The sequence below is a fragment of the Euleptes europaea genome, chromosome 3, assembly GCF_029931775.1.
Source record: "Euleptes europaea isolate rEulEur1 chromosome 3, rEulEur1.hap1, whole genome shotgun sequence".
NCBI classification, from domain to species: Eukaryota; Metazoa; Chordata; class Lepidosauria; order Squamata; family Sphaerodactylidae; genus Euleptes; species Euleptes europaea.
The window spans coordinates 114651025-114670399 of record NC_079314.1 but is presented as its reverse complement, the minus strand read 5'-3'; the positions used below and the strand labels follow the sequence as shown (position 1 = coordinate 114670399).

Genomic DNA, 19375 nt, shown 5'->3' with positions numbered 1-19375 from the left:
CTGGGGAAGAGATGAGCTAATGTAGACATTTAGGTGTTGTAATATACCTGAGTGAGGGGGTGTGGGTTTTTTTTTTTTAATTCCTTCAGTTTGCACCTTGAAGCGTGAGATTTGATTAGGCCTGTCTTAATGGGCATAACGGCACATATTATTAAGGGCCGTAAAACTGTCAGGCCTCCTTCGGTATCTTAAATGACTGCTCGGAGCTGCGGCTCTTTCAAGTGTGTCATTATTTCACTTTATGCCCTACCCTGTTTTGTAGGCTCGGGCAAGCTTCTAACATTTTCTAATCAAACCCGCCTTTGTGGCGTACTTGCCTTCTAGACCACCACCTGAGAAGGAGGGTTCTAGGGTTTAAATTAACTTATTTTTTTGCCCCTCCGCATTTTTTTAGCCGTCTCGAATACTCGGGGAACGGGGAGCTATGCATAGGACAGGCAACAAACCAAACTGGGAGGCACACACTGAAACTGCCCCTTTACTAGGGCTGGGAAATACCTGGAGGTTTTGGGGGCGGAGCCTGAGGAGGGTGGGGTTTGGGGAGGGGAGGGACTTCAGTGCCATAGAGTCCAATGGCCAAAGCGGCCATTTTCTCCAGGTGAACAGACCTCTATCAGCTGGAGATCAGTTGTAATAGCAGGAGATCTCCAGCTAGTACCTGGAGGTTGGCAACCCTATGGGGCTCCCAGGCAACTGCTCAGCATGCCCATGCGTTAAGACGGCCCCGTGAAGAGCAACCTTAGAGTATGAAGAAAGGGGAAAGTCAATTGTGTGAAACAGAGAGAGGAAGATGGGTCTGCTGGTGAGAAAGGGTACAGATCCACCAGCAATTCTGGGTGAAGGGAGAGTAGTGTGATAGACTTCCCTTCCTCCCCATGGGTGTCTGTGGGAAAGGGGGCACTTGCCCACAAATCCAGATTTACTGATTTTTTGAAAAATGTACCCTGACATGAACTTCCAATTAGTCAACAAGTAGGCTTTCCAGCTCCGGGTTGACAAATTTCTGGAGATTTGGAAGTGGGAACTGGGTAGGGCTGCCAACCTCCAGGTGGGGCCTGGAGATCTCCCAAAATTAAAATTAATCTCCAGATAGGGTTGCCAGGACCCTCTTCGCCACCGGCAGGAGATTTTTGGGGCAGAACCTGAGGAGGGTGGGTTTTGGGGAGTCCAACAGAGTCCAATTGCCAAAGCAGCCATTTTCTCCAGGTGAACTGATCTCTATCAGCTGGAGATCAGTTGTAACAACAGGAGATTGTCAGCTAGTACCTGGAGGTTGGCAACCCGATCTCCAGATGAGGCCAAAATCTTGGGGAAAGGCTCTCCTGCTGCCACCGTGCCTGACAATCAGACATTTCCTTTGGGTGGGATTTTAAAAGGGGAATGGATTTAGGGTGAGAGAAGAAGACAATAATCCATTTCTACCTTAGTAGGAAGGTGGGTATTACTGCTTCACTTGTGAGATCTGCTAAGTGCAACGTTTCCCAGTTCTTCACTGCTGGGCTGAAATTGTGGTAAATGCATAAACTGTGTCTCAGCAATTCCTTTTCACTTTACCTGCCGCTGGTTCTTTTCGTGCCTCAGTTTATTGTTTCAACTTAATACCCTGCTCTCCCCGGCTGAGACCGGGCTCAGAGTGGCTTTCAGTGCTCACATTGGGGAGGAGATAGGAATGCAATCCGTAAGTCACACACCACAAAAGCCCTGTGAAGTTGTACCCCCAGAAAAAAACCTTAAGCGTACACAAGAAGGGCCATTATTAAAGGAAGGGGCATAATTCAAGCCATTGAGGCAAGGGCCGAATCGGTATGTACCCTTGGTACTGGAAAAGCAAAGTTTTGTTTCCATATGTGAATAAACACAGGGGCACAAGGGGGGTTTAGAGTCGAGGAGGAGAGCTCGGGAGACAGTGAACTATTCATCTAGATAATTCGGGTACTGCTACATCGGGGGTCCAAGATTACTTGGGTGCTGCTACATCACGGGCCCAAGATTACTTGGGTACTGCTACATTGGGGGCCCAAGATTACTTGGGTGCTGCTACATCACGGGCCCAAGATTACTTGGGTACTGCTACATTGGGGGCCCAAGATTACTTGGGTGCTGCTACTTCGGGGGCCCAAGATTACTTGGGTACTGCTACATCAGGGGCCCAAGATTACTTGGGTGCTGCTACATCGGGGGCCCAAGATTACTTGGGTGCTGCTACATCGGGGGCCCAAGATTACTTGGGTGCTGCTACATCGGGGGCCCAAGATTACTTGGGTGCTGTTACTTCGGGGGGCCAAGATTACTTGGATGCTGCTACATCGGGGCCCCAAGATTACTTGGGTGCTGCTACATCGGGGGCCCAAGATTACTTGGGTGCTGCTACATCGGGGGCCCAAGATTACTTGGGTTCTGCTACATCGGGGGCCCAAGATTACTTGGGTACTGCTACGTTGGGGGAACTCACGATGACAACTAGGGTGTCCAATTTACTGAGGATGAGGGGATTAAAGATTGGTGAACCTTGTTGTTCTGCTTATGATGAGTAATGTTTTAAAGACAGATGACTGATGGTAAATTTGGGCCTCTTTGATTTTAGTGCACAGCCTCAATATGGAGACTAGCCGAGGTACTGTAGACTATTTACCATTTTTTTTTATTTCTACACCTATTTGTCTAGAATGCTTTATAGAACGTTGTTTCCTCCGAATCCTTCTTAATTGTCGTTTCCTCAGTGATGACCACAGAACCCTGTCGTGTCTGAACAGTCAAAATGTCATGAGTTGTTTTTGTTCTGCCTGGGGAAAATATATATAAATATATATATACGAATGAGCACAATGCCCTTAGTAAATTATTTTGATTTTTTTTTAAAATGATGATATTGATGAGCTATGCCATTAAATGTTATAAGTGCATTTTGTGGGATTCTGTGGACCGTGAATGGAAGGGAGTTTGTAGAATAGACCTCACCCACTTCTCCTGTCCCTCCAAAACCTTCCTTTTTCCCCTTGGGAAACTGCTCCTCAGGGTCTGGGGCACTCATGATTGAAGAGGAGAGCCTCATGTGCGGGACTGGCAGCCAGAAAGGTGAACCAACGGAGGTCGCCCCCACCTCACCTGTGCATGAGCTCATGCTCAGCCTGTGAAGGGGGGCCCACATGTGGAGAGGTTTCCTCCAATTTTCCCTCAAGCTTCATCCACACACACACACACACACACACACACACACACATACACACACACCACGACCACACCGCATCCCCCTCTGAGGTCCTCCCGGAGCAGCTATTCGCAGGAGCACCAGCGGAAGAGAGAAGGTGGACAGCTCAATCTGGTGAATGCTTTTAGTTAGTAGGATCCATGTTGCCTTCTCCTGTATCCAGGGGCATTAGTGATTTTTTTTTTTAAAAAAGGACCAAACGATATAAAAATGCATTTGATGAAAAGTTAGAATCATAGAATCACAGAGTTGGAAGGGACCACCAGGGTCCAGTTCATGATTTACAGCCCATTCCTGAAGGGGGGGAGCTCCTTTAGAGCATGCATGACCCCATGCCAGCATAGGTGCCACCTTGTGATGGAATAAGGTGGCATCTACGCTGGCACAGGGGCAAACACGCCAGTGTCCGGGCACCACTGGCCCCCGCTGCTAGTACAGCCACACTGGCACACAACTTTGCCCCTGGGAATGCCCCAGGAACGCCCCCCTAATCTGGCGTGGGCTTTCCCTTCTGGGAAAGCTCACGCCAGATTAGGGGGCGTTCCTGGGGCATTCCCAGGGGCAAAGTTGCCTTCAGGCAGTTTCCACTGCCCTTTCACGCCAGGAGCACCCCCTTGAGCTGCGGTGGAATTGTGTCACCTTTTTTGGTGGCGCAGCCTCCCTGTTTTCAGCAGGGCATTTCCCCCTTTCTTTTCTTTTCTTATTAAAAAAAATATTTTTTTTGCTCTGCAGCAGCTGAGAAGCCTCTGAGGAGGCGGTGCGGCTCCACTGCTCCTGGCCATCACGGATCTACCCCCCCTTTCAGGATTGCGCTCTTAATGTCAGTGATTTCGAGTGTAGGAAGATGTTTGCAATCTGAGGGCCCACATCACACGCCACCCCACTCTGGGACTAGGGTTGCCAGGTCCCTCTTCGCCACTGGCAGGCGGATTTTGAGGTGGGGCCTGAGGAGGTTTTTAAGAAGAGGTTAGATGGCCATCTGTCAGCAATGCTGATTCTGTGACCTTAGGCAGATGATGAGAGGGAGGGCATCTTGGCCATCTTCTGGTCACTAGGGGTGTGCAGGGGGGAGGTAGTTGTGAATTTCCTGCATTGTGCAGGGGGTTGGACTTGATGGGCCTGGTGGTCCCTTCCAACTCTATGATTCTAGGAGGACGGGGTTTGGGGGAGGGGAGGGACTTCAATGCCGTAGAGTCCAATTGCCAAAGCGGCCATTTTCTCCAAGGGGAACTGATCTCTATCAGCTGGAGATCAGTTGTAATAGCAGGAGACCTCCAGCTAGTGCCTAGAGGTTGGCAACCCTCTCTGGGATAAATCCCTCCCCTTTCCCTTGTTGGCCTTAACCATAGTTTAGTTCCAAGTCTGCAGCACTGATTGTTGTGGTAACACTAGCCAGGGGTCCCTTTTTATTTCTTTATTTATATATTTCTTTATATTTATTTTTATACCCCCACGTTTCTCCCCAAGGGGGATCCAGACTGCTTGCAACATTGTTCTCTCCTCCATTTTATCCTCACAAAAACCGTGGGAGGTAGATTAGGCCAAGAGAGCGTGACTGTTGTCCGGTGTGCTTCCATGGCAGAGAGGGGATTGGAACCTGAATCTCCCAGATTCTTGTCTGGCACTCTAACCACTAAAGCATACTGTCTCTTTTTCACCAAGACGAGTGATGATAGATAGATAGATAGATAGATAGATAGATAGATAGATAGATAGATAGATAGATAGATAGATAGATAACAATCTTACAATCCCTTTCCTTCCCCACAACAGACACCCTGTGAGGTAGGTGGGGCTGAGAGAGCTCTAAGAGAGCTGTGACTAGCCCAAGGTCACCCAGCTGGCTTCATGTGAAGGAGTGGGGTATCAAACCCGGTTCTCCAGATTAGAGACCACTGCTCCAAAACACCGCTCTAAACCACTATACCTTGCCGCAATGTATAGGGTTATAGGTATAGAGTGTAATGAATAGGGTTGCCAGGTTGCTTGGGTTGGCGGGCAATTGCCCAACAATCCTTTGGCTGGCTCAGAGCGAGGATCGCACGCATGTGCAGCTGCCCGCAATGCAATTACGTCACTTCCAGGTTTACCCGGTAAACCCGGAAGTGACGTAATTGTGTTGCGCGCAGCTGCGCCCGGGATCGTCACCCCATCCCTGTCCAAAAAACCTCCCGCCAGAGGAGAGGGGGAACCTGGCGGGGTAATGTAACCCTCACTATGAAAGAACTTGGTTAGTGTTTCTCATCATTAGCATTTGGGTACACATGTATTTAAGTCATGTTAAAATAAACAAGGGAATTAAGGGAGGAATTAACACTGAGAAATTAAGGGAAGAAGAAGAGTTGGTTTTTATATGCCAACTTTCTCTACCACTTAAGGGAGAATCAAACCGGCTTACAAATCACCTTCCCTTCCCCTCCCCACAACAGACACCCTGTGAGGTAGGTGGGGCTGAGAGATCTCTTAATAGAACTGTGACTAGCCCAAGGTCACCCAGCTGGCCTTATGTGTAGGAGTGAGGAAACCAACCTGGTTCACCAGATTAGCGTCTTCCACTCATGTGGAGTAGTGGGGAATCAAACCCGGTTCTCTAGATTAGAGTCCACCGCTCCAAACCACCGCTCTTAACCACTACACCACGCTGGCTCTCATTTCCAAGCCTGGCTCTTATTTGCAAACCATGGTTTGCAGGGAGCCTGCTATACATCTGTACCAGGCCATTTTCCTGTTCAATTAAAATGTTAATGTAGACTTGACTTGATATTCGTACCAGGTAGGTACAGAGACAAGCAATATAACGATAATAACAATAACAAAGCAAGATACGTTGTAGATTCACAAATTGATTTCCATAAAACAAACAATCTGTTTTACAGTAAAGCATTTTCCCCCCATTTTGCTCATTGGCCACAGAAGCAAGAAGATTGAGACTTTTAAAAAAGGAATAATAACCTTGGGCTGGCTGTAAATTTCATGCATCAGTTCTATAATGACAACGTGCTCCAGCCTCCGTGCATTTAGATTTGCTTCATTCGGAAACCTTTTTTAAAGTCGTTGCAATAACAATAGTAATGTCTGGAAGAAATTGAGTGGAACGTGCCATTGTTTATTCCTTTATTTATTTTAATTTTCAGCCAAGTTTCAAACGGCGGCAGACTAAGAGAGCCCGAGATGCATGCACTTTTGAAAGGCATTAGAGATTGCACCCAAAAGAAGTCAGATTGTAGCTACACTGTTGGCACGCCCTGGTATTGCTATGAAATCAAATCAGGGTTGCCAATCTAAAGGTACTAGCTGGAGATCTCCTGATCTCCAGCCGACCGAGATCAGTTCACCTGGAGAAAATGGCCACTTTGGCAACTGGACTCTATGGCATTCAAGTCCCTCCCCTCCCCAAACCACGCCCTCTTCAGGCTCCGCCTCAAAAACCTTCTGCCGGTGGCAACCCTACCTTGACGAACAGAAGTGACATTTTGTTCCTATGATCGCTGCTTCTTCTCGGCACCGTTTTTCTCTTTCTTTGCCCTTATTTAGCACATCTGTTTTGGTCCCTCCTTTGCTTCAAGGAGCCCAGGTGTAGCTCTCCTCTGCTTCATCCTCGCCACAACCCTGTGAGGTAGGCTGAGAGAGACTGACTAACCCAAGAGGACACGATAAATTTTGTGCCAAGCCGGGATTTGAAATCTGGGTCTCGCTGGTCCTACTCCAACGCCCAGCTGCTGCTCTAATCTGGTTGGATTGAGAAACCCATGTGGTTTTGTTCGAGCATCTGTAATTTCGTCGTGTCTGATGTAGTGTTGTGACATCATCAGCAGTATCACATGGGTGGCCTCAGCCAATAGAGCAAAGCCGCAGTGTGGGCATTGGAGGCCGAGGACAGTGTGGGCAAAGAATTAGGAAAATGGTACCGAGAAGAACGGCGTAGAAACGGTGCCAGTGTGGATGAGGCAAATCCCCAAAATCCCCAAAATGCAAGCCTCTTTTGAAAACCAGCATGAGGTAAATCACTTCAGTTCTGCTCTCTTCAAAGTGTTATTGGACCAAGCCAGTTGTTTAAACGTGTTGCGAATGTCAAACTAGTATCTGCAAAGCCTGGGTTCGGATTCTCACTTTGCCATGAAGCTTGAAGAAGAAGAAGAGTTGGTTTTTATATGCCGACTTTCTTTACCACTTAAGGGAGACTCTAACCGACTTACAGTCATCTTCCCTTCCCCTCGCCACAACAGACACCCTGTGAGGTAGGTGGGGCTGAGAGAGTTCTAAGAGAGCTGTGACTAGCCCAAGGACACCCAGCTTGCTTCGTGTGTAGGAGCGGGGAAACCAACCCAGTTCACCAGATTAGCCTCCACCGCTTATGTAGAGGAGTGGGGAATCAAACCCGGTTCTCCAGATCAGAGTCCACCGCTCCAAACCACTGCTCTTAACCACTACACCACGCTGGCCAACCAGGTGCCTCTAGAAAGCCCCCAAACAAGACAACTGCAGCAGCATTGTCCTGGCTGTATAGCTCTCCTCGAAAGCACCTAATATAATAGCCATGCTCATCTGATCCTGGAGATAACAGGTACGCATCATGACTAGTATCCTTGGTCTGATCCAGCATGGGCTTTCTTATGTTCTTATCTGGCCCCACTCATCTTGCCTCATCTTTATTTTAGAAATAAGTGATTGACATAGCAATATAGCAATATAGCAATATGTCGATACGTCACTCGTTTTTGTAAAACATCAGAAGCAAAGCCTCCTGGTGGCGCATGGGGGTGGAAACGGCCGCTCCTAGGAAGATATAGGGAAAGCGACCCCCCGTGGAAGCTCCATTCCCACTATGATGCATTGGCCACAGGAACTCTGAAGCTTCCGCTGGAGAGTATCACTGCATGGGAAAAGGTCTCTTGTGGTGACAAAATGGACCTTTTAACCAGCTGTAGATAATTATGGAAGAGCGTCCCTGGTGCAAGACGTGAGATTGAGTCCCCTCCTCCCGGTTAATTAGGGTTACCAATCTCCAGGTATTAGCTGGAGATCTCCCACTATTACAACTGATCTCCAGCCAACAGATCAGTTCCCCTGGAGAAAATGGCTGCTTTGGCAATTGGACTCTACGGCATTGAATACACGAAGCTGCCTGATACTGAATCAGACCCCTGGTCCGTCAAAGTCAGTATTGTCTACTCAGACCGGCAGTGGCTCTCCAGGGTCTCAGACAGAGGTCTTTCACATCACCTGATTGCCTAGTCCCTTCAACTGGAGATGCCAGGGATTGAACCTGGGACCTTCTGCATTTCAAGCAGAGGCTCTACCACTGAGCCACAGCCCCTCCCCATTGAAGTTCCTCCCCTCCCCAAACCTCGTCCTCCTCTGTCTCTGCCCCCAAAACCTCCAGGTATTTCCCAATCAGGAGCTGGCTACCCTACAGTTAGGCTGCCAACCCTACAGTTAATACACATGTATTAACTGGGGCAGGGAGGCTAATCCAACTAATCTTCAACTGAGATGACTTTAACATAATTTAATTCTGAGCTCTAGAGTAGCATACATAACGAGGCACACATACCGTTAATTCATTGGTGGATCTGCCCTCTTGACTTCCCCGTTCATTTACGTGGAGGAAGCACATCTGTTTGCATTATTTACTGTGTGCCAGTCTGCTTCTACTTACTACTGGAATGAACGAGGAAGCTCAACCATTGAGGCAGCTCATGTGTCCACCTAAGCACATCTGGAACAGGACAGTTGTGTGCTCTTTGGTCTCCAGCCTGTAAATACTGGGATGTACCTGGCCATCCTCCAAGGAGCCTTCCACCAGCCTAAGGAACCTTCTGCCAAGTAGCTTTTCCTCCAATGGGAGCCATTGATGATTGGTGGAAGTCTCCTTAGCCTAAAAGAAGGCCTCAAACTGTGCTCAGTGGAGTGATAGAATACAGGTAGGATCCTCCCCATCATTTTTGGTCATCCTTTAAAACCATTTTTTTTTAAATTTGGGGATGAGCCAAAATCACATCCCACATTGCAGAACTGACTGCTGATGGCTTCGAGACATCGTTGAAGATGTGCCACCAAGCGAACACGACTCCTGCGTCTCCAGCACATTCCCACCTACTTCTCATATGCTCCAATTGTGTCAGCAGCATGCATATCAGGCCACATTGGGGGGAGATACACAAGTTCTAATTCCACTATGATAGGAGTAGAATCATAGAATCATTGAGTTGGAAGGGACCACCAGGGTCATCTAGTCCAACCCCCTGCACAATGCAGGAAATTCCAGACTACCTCCCCCCCCACACTCCCAGTGACCCCAGAAGATGGCCAAGGTGCCCTCCCTCTCATGATCTGCCTCAGGTCATAGAATCAGCATTGCTGACAGATGGCCATCTAGCCTCTGCTTAAAAACCTCCAGGGAAGGAGCGCTTAACACCTCCTGAGGAAGCCTGTTCCACTGAGGAACCGCTCTAACTGTTAGGAAGTACCAGCAACTTAGTGCTGAAGATCTGAACTGAACGTTCACTTGGCGATCGTCCTTCCATTACGTCTGAAGCCACTCTGAGTCACGTTGAACTGAGTCCGGCATCCTGAGTGACTTGTAGCGAAACCTGGCTTACAGAAGCAGCAGTCTGCCCTTGGCCTTTTATGCAGGGACATTTCCCTGCGGTCCCTCCTGCTGACTGCTTCGGGGCTTCCTTTCAATTAGGCATGCCTTTTCCACCTGTCAGAGGTCGCCTCCCTCTCCTTGTGTGTTTTGCCTGCATTTTCAAGATTCTCGCTAAAACAGCATCTGAAAAACACGGGCAAAATGCACGGGGAGAGCGAGGCGGCCTCTGATGGGCGGAAAAGGCATGCATAATCACAAGGAAGCCCCGAAGCAGTCGGTGGGGGGGGGGGGGACCGCAGGGAAACATCCCTGCATAAAAGAGAGAACCATTGATTTTGATGCATGTTAGCTCTGCACGAGATGCTGAGTGCTTTATAGGTTTGGTTTCACAAAATCACACAAGGTTGGAAGAGACCACAAGGGCCATCCAGTCCAACCCCCTGCCATGCAGGATCCCACAACCAAAGTGCTCCTGACAGCATTCCCCGAGTTCTTGCTTTTTTTCCCTGCCGTGTCACTGACCAATGTTCAACGCTACCTTCAGTCAATTAAACCATTAACTACCTAATGCAACTGGCAGTTTTTAACTGTGATCATAAATTAATACCTTGTAAACGATCTAAACACCTTAGATAAGCAACTCTGACAAGAAAAACGAACAACCCTAGCAATTGACTCCGTGCATGGAAGAAGTTGTCTAAACAGAGCCAATTTCAAATCCTGTAGCTTAGAGGGGCGGGCTGGGGGAAAGCACTCCCCTTCCACATTTTCTCAGCTGGACTCAACTTCTTCTCCTGGCCTAGGGTTGGCAGCTCCGGGTTGGGAAATACCTGGAGATTTTGGGGGAGGAGCCTGAGGAGGGCGGGGTTTGGGGAGGGGAGGGACTTTCATGCCCTAGAGTCCAATGGCCAAAGCGGCCATTTTCTCCAGGGGAACTGACCTCTGTCGCCTGGAGATCAATCGTTACAGCAGGAGATCTCTAGCTACCACTGGAAGGTTGTGAAATAAAATAAATTGAGCACTTACGGCATAAAAAAGCTGTTAAGCCTATTTCAGAGTAGTGCAACCTTTATCTAGGTCCTTGACACTTGTAAAATACAGTGTGTAGCCAGCTAGCAAGGGAGCGCCTTGCCGCTGTACAATTGTTAACAAGTATCACAATTTACAATTTTTTCACAATAAAGTGGCTTTTCAATATTTGTGGTATATAACACAACCCAATAGAAATGTCCATAGAGGCCACCAGCAATGGGGTTCCGATATTTTATCCCATTTCGTGTTCTCTTCTTGGGTCGTGGCGATCCTATGATGATTGTTCCGACTGGAACTTTTGTTCCGTTCATACAGTGTATGACTTCCTGCTTCTAATGGATGACTGGATAAGACTTATCCACAAATATTGAAAAGCCACTTTATTGTGAAAAAATTGTAAATTGTGATACTTGTTAACAATTGTACAGCGGCTATACACTGTATTTTGCAAGTGTCAAGGACCTAGATAAAGGTTGCACTACTCTGAAATAGGCTTAGCAACTTTTTTTATGCCATAAGTGCTCAATTTTTTTGATTTCACAGTCTCCTTTGGGGCACTAGTTATTTCTGTTTGACTACCAACCACCGGAAGGTGGGCAACCCTATCCTTGCCCCCATGTCTCTCTTTCTCCTCCTCCTCTCCTCTGCCCATCTATGGTCAAACTAGCCAGCCAGCACTGCTGAGAAAATAAGGAGTGGTGTTTTTGTTAATTTTTTTTGTTCTTTTTTTAATTTTATGTACTACAGAGAACAGTGTCGTCTTGTGGCCGTTCTCGTAGACTGTGTTGGTTTAACAAGCGTCCAATCCTTTTGTCTTGTTGTTCTTTTTTTTTTTTTTGTCTTTCCTGCCCCCTGTCCCCTTGTTCCCACAGGCTGTGCGTTTGTCACGTTTTCGACAAGGGCAATGGCACAGAATGCAATCAAAGCCATGCACCAGTCTCAGACTATGGAGGTACAGTACTGTATCATCTGCCCTTCTTTGTATTCTTTGTGCAAACTGATGGGGAATGGTTCCGCCCATGCTCTGCCGGAGACGATCAGACGCATGACGATCACAGACTTTAAAACTTTTTCTCTCTCTTGTTCTCCCTCTCTCTTGCATTCTCCCCCCCCCCCATCTCCGTGACATTTACTTCCCTTAATTGTCTCGAGAACGCGGGGATGATCTCCCTGTTGTGATTTCACAATATGGTGGCATTCAGCGGGAAAATAAAAATAATGTGCGGAAATGCCACTTTGCCGTCTGGTGAAATTATGCATTCGATCCGTTGGATTGTCCCTTTTATTATACGTTTCCAAAAAACAACCCGTGCTCTGCAGGCCACCAGTTGTAAATCCAAACTGGCCCGGGCGACGGGGAGAAGGGCAGATGGTTCTCTGCATACAAACATCTATTATTCCAAATAGCCAATAAAAATTCAAATTATATCAGAATGCAATGAACCGCTAGGCGATTCGTGCAAGAGCGAACTTTCCATTCCATTTTCGGCTCATACTTACAAGAAACCCAATATTTAAATTGGCTCACCTTGTATATATATCTATCTATATATATATCTATACATATTCTTTTTAGTCTGTGATTTTTGTCATGGTCCTTTTGAATTTTGCACAAAAAAGCCTCACAAGTCGACTTTTGTCTTCTTCCGGATCTTCTAATTTAATCATTTTGAAAGTGCATGTTATATTGTATTATGTATACTGTATCTGTGTATTGATTATTTTCTCTAAAGCAGCATTTTGATGTATATCGTGTTTCTTGCTTTTGTAAAAAAAATTCTCTGTATTCTCTTTTCTTTTGAAATGAGGATCATTCAGCTTTTTTCAATACTGTTTTTCCCCTTTGCAATGCTCTGTTCTCCCAAAGCATGCTGGGTACTAAAACAAAAACCACTCCATCGTGTCCTTGTCATTGAACTGCTTTGTGTAACAAGCAAAGACAAAATTATGGCGATAAAAACTGCATGCAAATGTCACTGTCTTCTGTTTTCTCCAGAAATATTGATATTGGCATTGCAAAGCTATTGTCTTTCCAATTGCTCCTGACTTTAGTTGAGATTATTTTGATATTTTATAATCCATGTGTTTTTCTTTCCAGTGCTATCCATTTTTTAGGCATTGAGAAAATGCACTGTTAGACTTTGGGACTTTGCCCCAGGGAGAAACCCAAATTTCCTTCACAAGCAATTGCTGTTTAAATGTATCTGTGTATGTGCACATATGAACATTTAAAAAAAAAAACTTCTCTTTGCGTCCAGTAAGATACATTTGCTTCTTCTTCTTTTCTTTTATTTTCTTTTTTGCCCATGCTATGCTCATTTCAGTATTAGCAAGCCCACGTTATGTTGTGCATCAAGAGAAAAGTATATAATATCCCTGGGTATTTTCTTTTATCTAATATGATTGATGTTTAGGGCTGTGCAAAAAAAAAAATCCGGTAAATTTCGGATCTGGGTTTATTGGACTCGATTTTTTTCAGGAAACCCAAAATAAGCCAAATTCCCATACCAGTAAATATGGAAAATCGGCTTTTTTCCAGGTTTACCAAAAAAATCTGGTCCAATAAAGCCTATGGGACTTTTTGTGGCTCCTGGGGGGCATTTTTGCAGTTAGAGCTCTTTGGGGTGGAGTCTGAGGAGGGCGGGGTATGGGGAGGGGAGGGACTTCACTGTCATACAGTCCAATTGCCAAAGGGCCATTTTATCCAGGGGAACTGATGTCTATTGGCTGGAGATCAGTTGTAATAGCAGGAGATCTCTAGCTAGTATCTGGAGGTTGGCAACCCTATCTAAAACATATTTTCATGACAGAGCAGGATATCCATATTTAAAACAAATACTAAATACAGAAGCCAGAGAGGAGAGCACTTCTGATCATGGGGCCAACATAGGAGGAAGGTTTGAACCCCCCCCCCACCTTTTCACCGTGGCCCTGATCTATAGGGTTGCCAACCTCCAGGTACTAGCTGGAGATCTCCTGCTATTACAACTGATCTTCAGCTGATAAGAGATCAGTTCCCCTGGAGAAAACAGCCGCTTTGGCAATTGGGCTGCATAGCATTGAAGTCCCTCCGCTCTCCAAACCCCGCCCTCCTCAGGCCCCGCCCCCAAACCTCTCGCCGGTGGCGAAGAGGGACCTGGCAACCCTACTGATCTAGTCTGCCCATTCATGGCTGCTTTTAGCGCCAATTTATACCCCCCATAGTTGGAATCACACAATTCCAGCATCTTGTGCATTTCTGGCCCTTAGAAGATTTGAAACAAACCTTGTGTTTGATCCTCAGAGAGATGGAAATTATTTGTACCCCAAATTGTCCTAATTTCTGGAACTTTCTGATGGTTCTAGAAAAAGCTTGGCTAGGAAATTACAAAGGCGTTGAGGACCATGAGTGTTGCGGTTTAGATTACTGTTAATACTCCCAGCCCTTGATTTATCCTTGCCTGACAACTACTGGGAGACCTGGGAGGGCAGAAACTCACCAGAACAGCATCCCACAACACATTATTTCTGGCGGTGTAATCAAAAGTGACATCATCGTGTTGTGGGACACCCTGAAATTTTCCCCAAACTCTATGATTAAAAACCATAAAAGTTTGGGGAGTCCTAGCGTGTCCCGCACTGCAGTGATGTCACTTCCAGTTATGAAACTGGAAGTGATGTCACAGAGTTGCAGGAGTCTATTACCGCCCCTCCATCCTACCCCCCACTGCTCATAGAGCTAGGGTGGGCAATGGAGGGCAGTGGCCGGAGTTCCCCTACCACAATACCAGGCATGAGAGCTCTTAAATCAGGTTGCAGTGAGATCGACATGTTGATGGAGAATCCTTAATGTGATGCCAGAATGTAATTAGGCAACAGTTCAGCTCAGGCCAGTCCTTTCTCTCCCCTGCAAAGCAATGACATTGGGAATATTTCCATGTTATGTTTTGCCCGGGTTTCTTCAAGCTTTTTCTAGAATTGGGATTCACCAACAGGAGTCTCCAGTCAGATGAGTCATTGAATATTCTCTGCTGTCCCACACTTTATGTGGACTCATTAAATCAGGTAGTATGAATGACTCCTGCATCATTAGGGTTGCCAACCTCCAGGTGGTGGCTAGAAATCTCCTAGGATTGCAACTGATCTCCAGGTGACAGAGATAACTTCTCCTGGAGAAAATGGTGGCTTTGGAAGGTAGACTGTATGGCATTATACCCCGTTGAAGTCCCTCCCCTCCCCAAACCCTTCCCTCCTCAGGCTCCAACCCCAAAGTCTCCAGGTATTTCCCAACTGGCAGCTAGCTACCCTAACCAGCAGTTAAATTCCAAGATTCCCATCAAACCTTGGGAGAAACTGTGCACTCATATGCTTTTTCAAAGATATACAGGGTTGAATCCTACCAGCTTTTCACTTGCCCAGTTCTCTGCCAAATGCAACTCACATCCATATGGCTTTTTGTTCATGTAGGTCTCACTAGTAATAGTATCTAAGGGCCATCAGGTCACAGACAACTTATGGCGACCCCCATGGGGTTTTCAAGGCAAGAGATGAGCAGAGGTGGTTTGCCATTGCCTTAGGGTTGCTAACCTCCAGGTACTAGCTGGAGATCTCCTGCTATTACAACTGATCTCCATCTCATAGAGATCAGTTCCCCTGGAGAAAATGGCCCCGTTGGCAATTGGACTCAGCGGCATTGAAGTCCCTCCCCTCTCCAAACCCCCGCCCTCCTCAGGCTCTGCCCCAAAAACCTCCCGCCAGTGGCGAAGAGGGACCTGACAACCCTACATTGCCTTCATCTGCACAGCAATCCTGGTGTTCATTGGCGGTCTCCCATCCATGTACTAACGATGGCCAACCTTGCTTAGCTTCCAAGCTCTGGCCAGCTGAAGCTAGTTGGGGCTGTTCAGGCTGCTACAGATCTTACTGCCACCAGAATAACATTTTCTGAGGTCAAAAGGGACCACCCTCCTCTCTCTTGGACCAATGGAAAAGCTAGCACACTTGTACCCACAGTGTATTCTTTTGGATCAAGTCTGTGTCTGAAGGTTTTTTTTCAAAAGGTCACACTCAAGTGTGTTCTGCTGCTTTCTTATTTGTTTCAGACATAGGCGGGAATCTCGAAAGTATGCTGATTACTTTGAAAAGTAACCTTAGAACCTTAGAGCAGGAAAAAAAATGTTCATTGGTGGTATTTGAGAGAGAAATAACAATTAATGTGAGATGTTGAAATGAAATAGGAAAATGCCTGTCATCTTAAAATAGCGACTACAGCAGGGAAAAGAGGGTATATTGATTTAGGTCAATATGCTCTCAGGTTTCCTCCTCTTTGGATATTAATGTCAATGTTGTTATGGTAAAGATCTGATTTTCAATATCTGATATTAAATCTGGACGCTATAACGCCCCTGGGGCCTTTGATTTTATGTTTAATGTAAACAAAGTTCATTTTTAACCACAGATTATGGACTATGCAATCATGTGTCAATTGAAACAGTGACAGTGTTCGTCCCCTCCCCAATTTCCTTATTTTCACTTCTTCAACACACACCACTAGGGTTGCCAACCTCCAGGTACTAACTGGAGACCTCCTGCTATTACAACTGATCTACAGCCGATACAGATCAGTCCACCTGGAGAAAACGGCCGCTTTGGCCATTGGACTCCCCTCGCCAAACCATGCCCTCCTCAGGCTCCACCCCAAAAACCTCCCACCAGTGGCAAAGAGGGACCTGGCAACCTTACACACTGCTAACACATTTCAACGTGAACCCAAAATGATGAGAACAAAAATGTTTGGGTGGGGGGCAAAAATGTCCCCCAAATAGGATGGCACCTCATAGGTGCTACTGACATTCCTAGCTCAGTATCTATAGTTTAGTACAATGTAATTATATCATATTTGAACCTCATTTCTATATATGAGGTTATACACAAGCACTGGATTCGATGGAGACACTAATTTTATTTATATATAAAAAATGGGGAACAAATTTGTTACAAAAATACCAGTTCTGGTCTCATATGAAGCCACTTTGGCAGATGTGATTTCAATCTTTATGACGTTTTGTTCACTTGAAATTGCAGCACTGATGAAATATGAAACAGACAGGAGCAAAAAAACAAAACCCCAAGAATTATAGATTCATAAAGTGCTACAATATTGTTTATACGATTTACTACCAGTTAAACGTTCATAAATACACTATCGGCTGTCAGCGAAGCTCATGGCTGCAAGACCGCAGCCTGGAACCCCTATCTCATTTTCCTGTCGTTGAAATTTATTTCTCTTCATTTTTGAAAGGTATTTTAAGAGTTTCATGCGTGTTCTGGGAACGTGCGGTATAGTTTCCTACTTCTCTGAATTACTGCATGAAACAGAACTAAATTGCTCATGTTGCCTGGTCTATCATTTAAGACCATAAGAACTTCTCTTCTTTTTTCTTCTCCTTTTCTGTGTGTTAATGTTTCAAATAACATGTAGGAAGCAGTTCCATAGCGTAAGAACTCCTCTCTAATCTTTACAAGCATCTCTGACTGATTTTTACTCGCCCTCCCCAAAGGAAAGACTTTCCCCCTCCTCCAAAATGAATTAAACAAGCATTTAAGAGAGAGAAGGCCTAGAGAAAGAATACTGCTTTGCTCAAGGGTGCAAGAGCCATTAAAATTGATCAGTGTTTCGGCACAGAATCCAGTTTGTTACCTGCTGCACCCCAAACATCCATTTCCAAACGCGATCGTTGGAAAACCAGCTGATAGTCGGCCATCACACAACACAGATCCTTATTATAATTTATTTCATGAGCTTTGATCGTACAATGCCTGATCGCTCTTCAGAGAAACGTTTGCATCGATTTGTGAGCGTACGTCTGCCTGTGCGTAGTGAACAGAATAGAACGACCATGTAGCTAAGCAAGTTTACTTGAAAGTAAATCCCACAGAGGGCCCTGGGCATTACTCCCTAGTAGAAGTGCTTAGGTTTGCAGCCGTAAAGTTGCAAAAGGAATCACTGTTAAACCCCATCAAAATCTAACGTGGTGCCTAAAGAATAAGAAGAACTTCAGTTTTAAGATATTCTTAGCTGCATTGAAATCGGTGGACTCAGAAGTCGAATCTTGCTTGTGGGCTTCCTAGAGGCACCTGGTTGGCCACTGTGTGAACAGACTGCTGGACTTGATGGGCCTTGGTCTGATCCAGCAGGGCCTTTCTTATGTTCTTATGAATCCATTGAAGTCAATGGGCTGAGAAGTGTGTAAGTCTGCACAGAATTACACTGCAAATTTGTTGGGGGGGAACCATGCCGTTTCTTAATCTGGTGGGCAGAACATGCTCTGTATTCTTTTGACTCCTTGGCAAGTCATATAAATGGGGCAGTAGTACTCAACAAACTGCGGTTTGGGGATTCTGATGTCACAACAAACCCCAATTAGTTCAAACTGTGGTTATCAAACCAGCTACAAACCGTAGTTTGAAATCCCACTATTGTAACAGCCAACAAATCCCTACATGTTTGTCTGGTGGCATTCAATCATCATGAATAACTGGGTTTTGATCAAATCACCTGTTATAAAACGCAGATTATCTTGTGGTCTGAATGTAGCCACAGTATTAAAATGAATTTGGGGATGGGATTAAAAGTTGATGGACAAGTTTTCAAATAAATGGCCATCTTGCCACTAATTTTCCAGAGGAAAAGAACAGTTATGGTTTTGACTCTTCCAATTTATAAGCCCTTTTCCAATTTTAGAGTTTGGATGTACTGGGAGCCTACCATCTGTGTGTATCGGGAGTGTGAGTAGTGTTCACTCCTGGTATGTGCGGGGTAGCCCTGAACGTAATGTCGGAAAGGTATTCAGAACTATCAGTATGCAGAGACAGGAAGAAAAGTGTCTAAACAAAATTAGTCCAACTCCTTGAATTCACACACGGATCCTCTCTTCCATGACATCCCTCTTGAACTACCATTGTAGAACTGAAAATGGCACAGAAGCGTGCATAGAATACAGACTATGTTTGACGGCACACATCCAGGTGCTTCTGAGAAGCAAGTCACATAAAGGCCCTGATCCAGAGAACATCAGCCACACTTTAGGTCCTGCCCTGTGGAAACTATATGGCAGGGGTGTCAAACATATGGCCTGTGGGCCGGATCTGGCCCCTTGAGAGCTCTTAGCCGGCCCGTGAGCCAGCCAAGGCAGCCGCCCCCCCATTCCTGATCTGGGCTGCCGAGGCATGGCCTGGCCTGATCAAGAGACATTTATGTCATATCTGCCCCTTGTAACAAATGAGTTCAACATTCCTGCTATATGGAACCACTACACCACGCTGAGAGCCACACTGAGAGCCAGCATGGTGTAGTGGTTAAGAGTGATGGTTTGGAGCGGGGGACTCTGATCTGGAGAACCAGGTTTGATTCCCCACTCCTCCACATGAGCGGTGGAGGCTAATCTGGTGAACTGGATTTGTTTCCCCACTCCTCCACATAAAGCCAGCTGGGTGACCTTGGCCTAGTCACAGCTCTCTTAGAGCTACCCACCTACCTCACAGGATGTCTGCTGTGGAAAGGG

At 46.1% G+C, this 19375-nt stretch overlaps 1 protein-coding gene and 1 non-coding gene across 20 annotated transcripts in view; one reads left to right on the top strand and one right to left on the bottom strand.

Annotated features, from left to right (window-relative positions):
• CELF2 (CUGBP Elav-like family member 2) overlaps positions 1-19375 on the top strand; it is a 393828-nt gene that overhangs the window by 318718 nt on the left and 55735 nt on the right. For 10 of the 19 annotated variants that reach the window (XM_056847601.1, XM_056847610.1, XM_056847608.1 and 7 more), the window contains exons 6-7: positions 2585-2614; positions 11705-11784. In XM_056847601.1, the coding sequence (XP_056703579.1) occupies positions 2585-2614; positions 11705-11784 (110 nt within the window). The remainder of the gene's footprint in view (positions 1-2584; positions 2615-11704; positions 11785-19375) is intronic. The other 9 variants (XM_056847613.1, XM_056847611.1, XM_056847612.1 and 6 more) reach the window with 1 other exon arrangement.
• TRNAF-GAA (transfer RNA phenylalanine (anticodon GAA)) lies at positions 8454-8525 on the bottom strand. Its single transcript has one exon. It is a non-coding gene; the product is annotated as a tRNA-Phe (tRNA).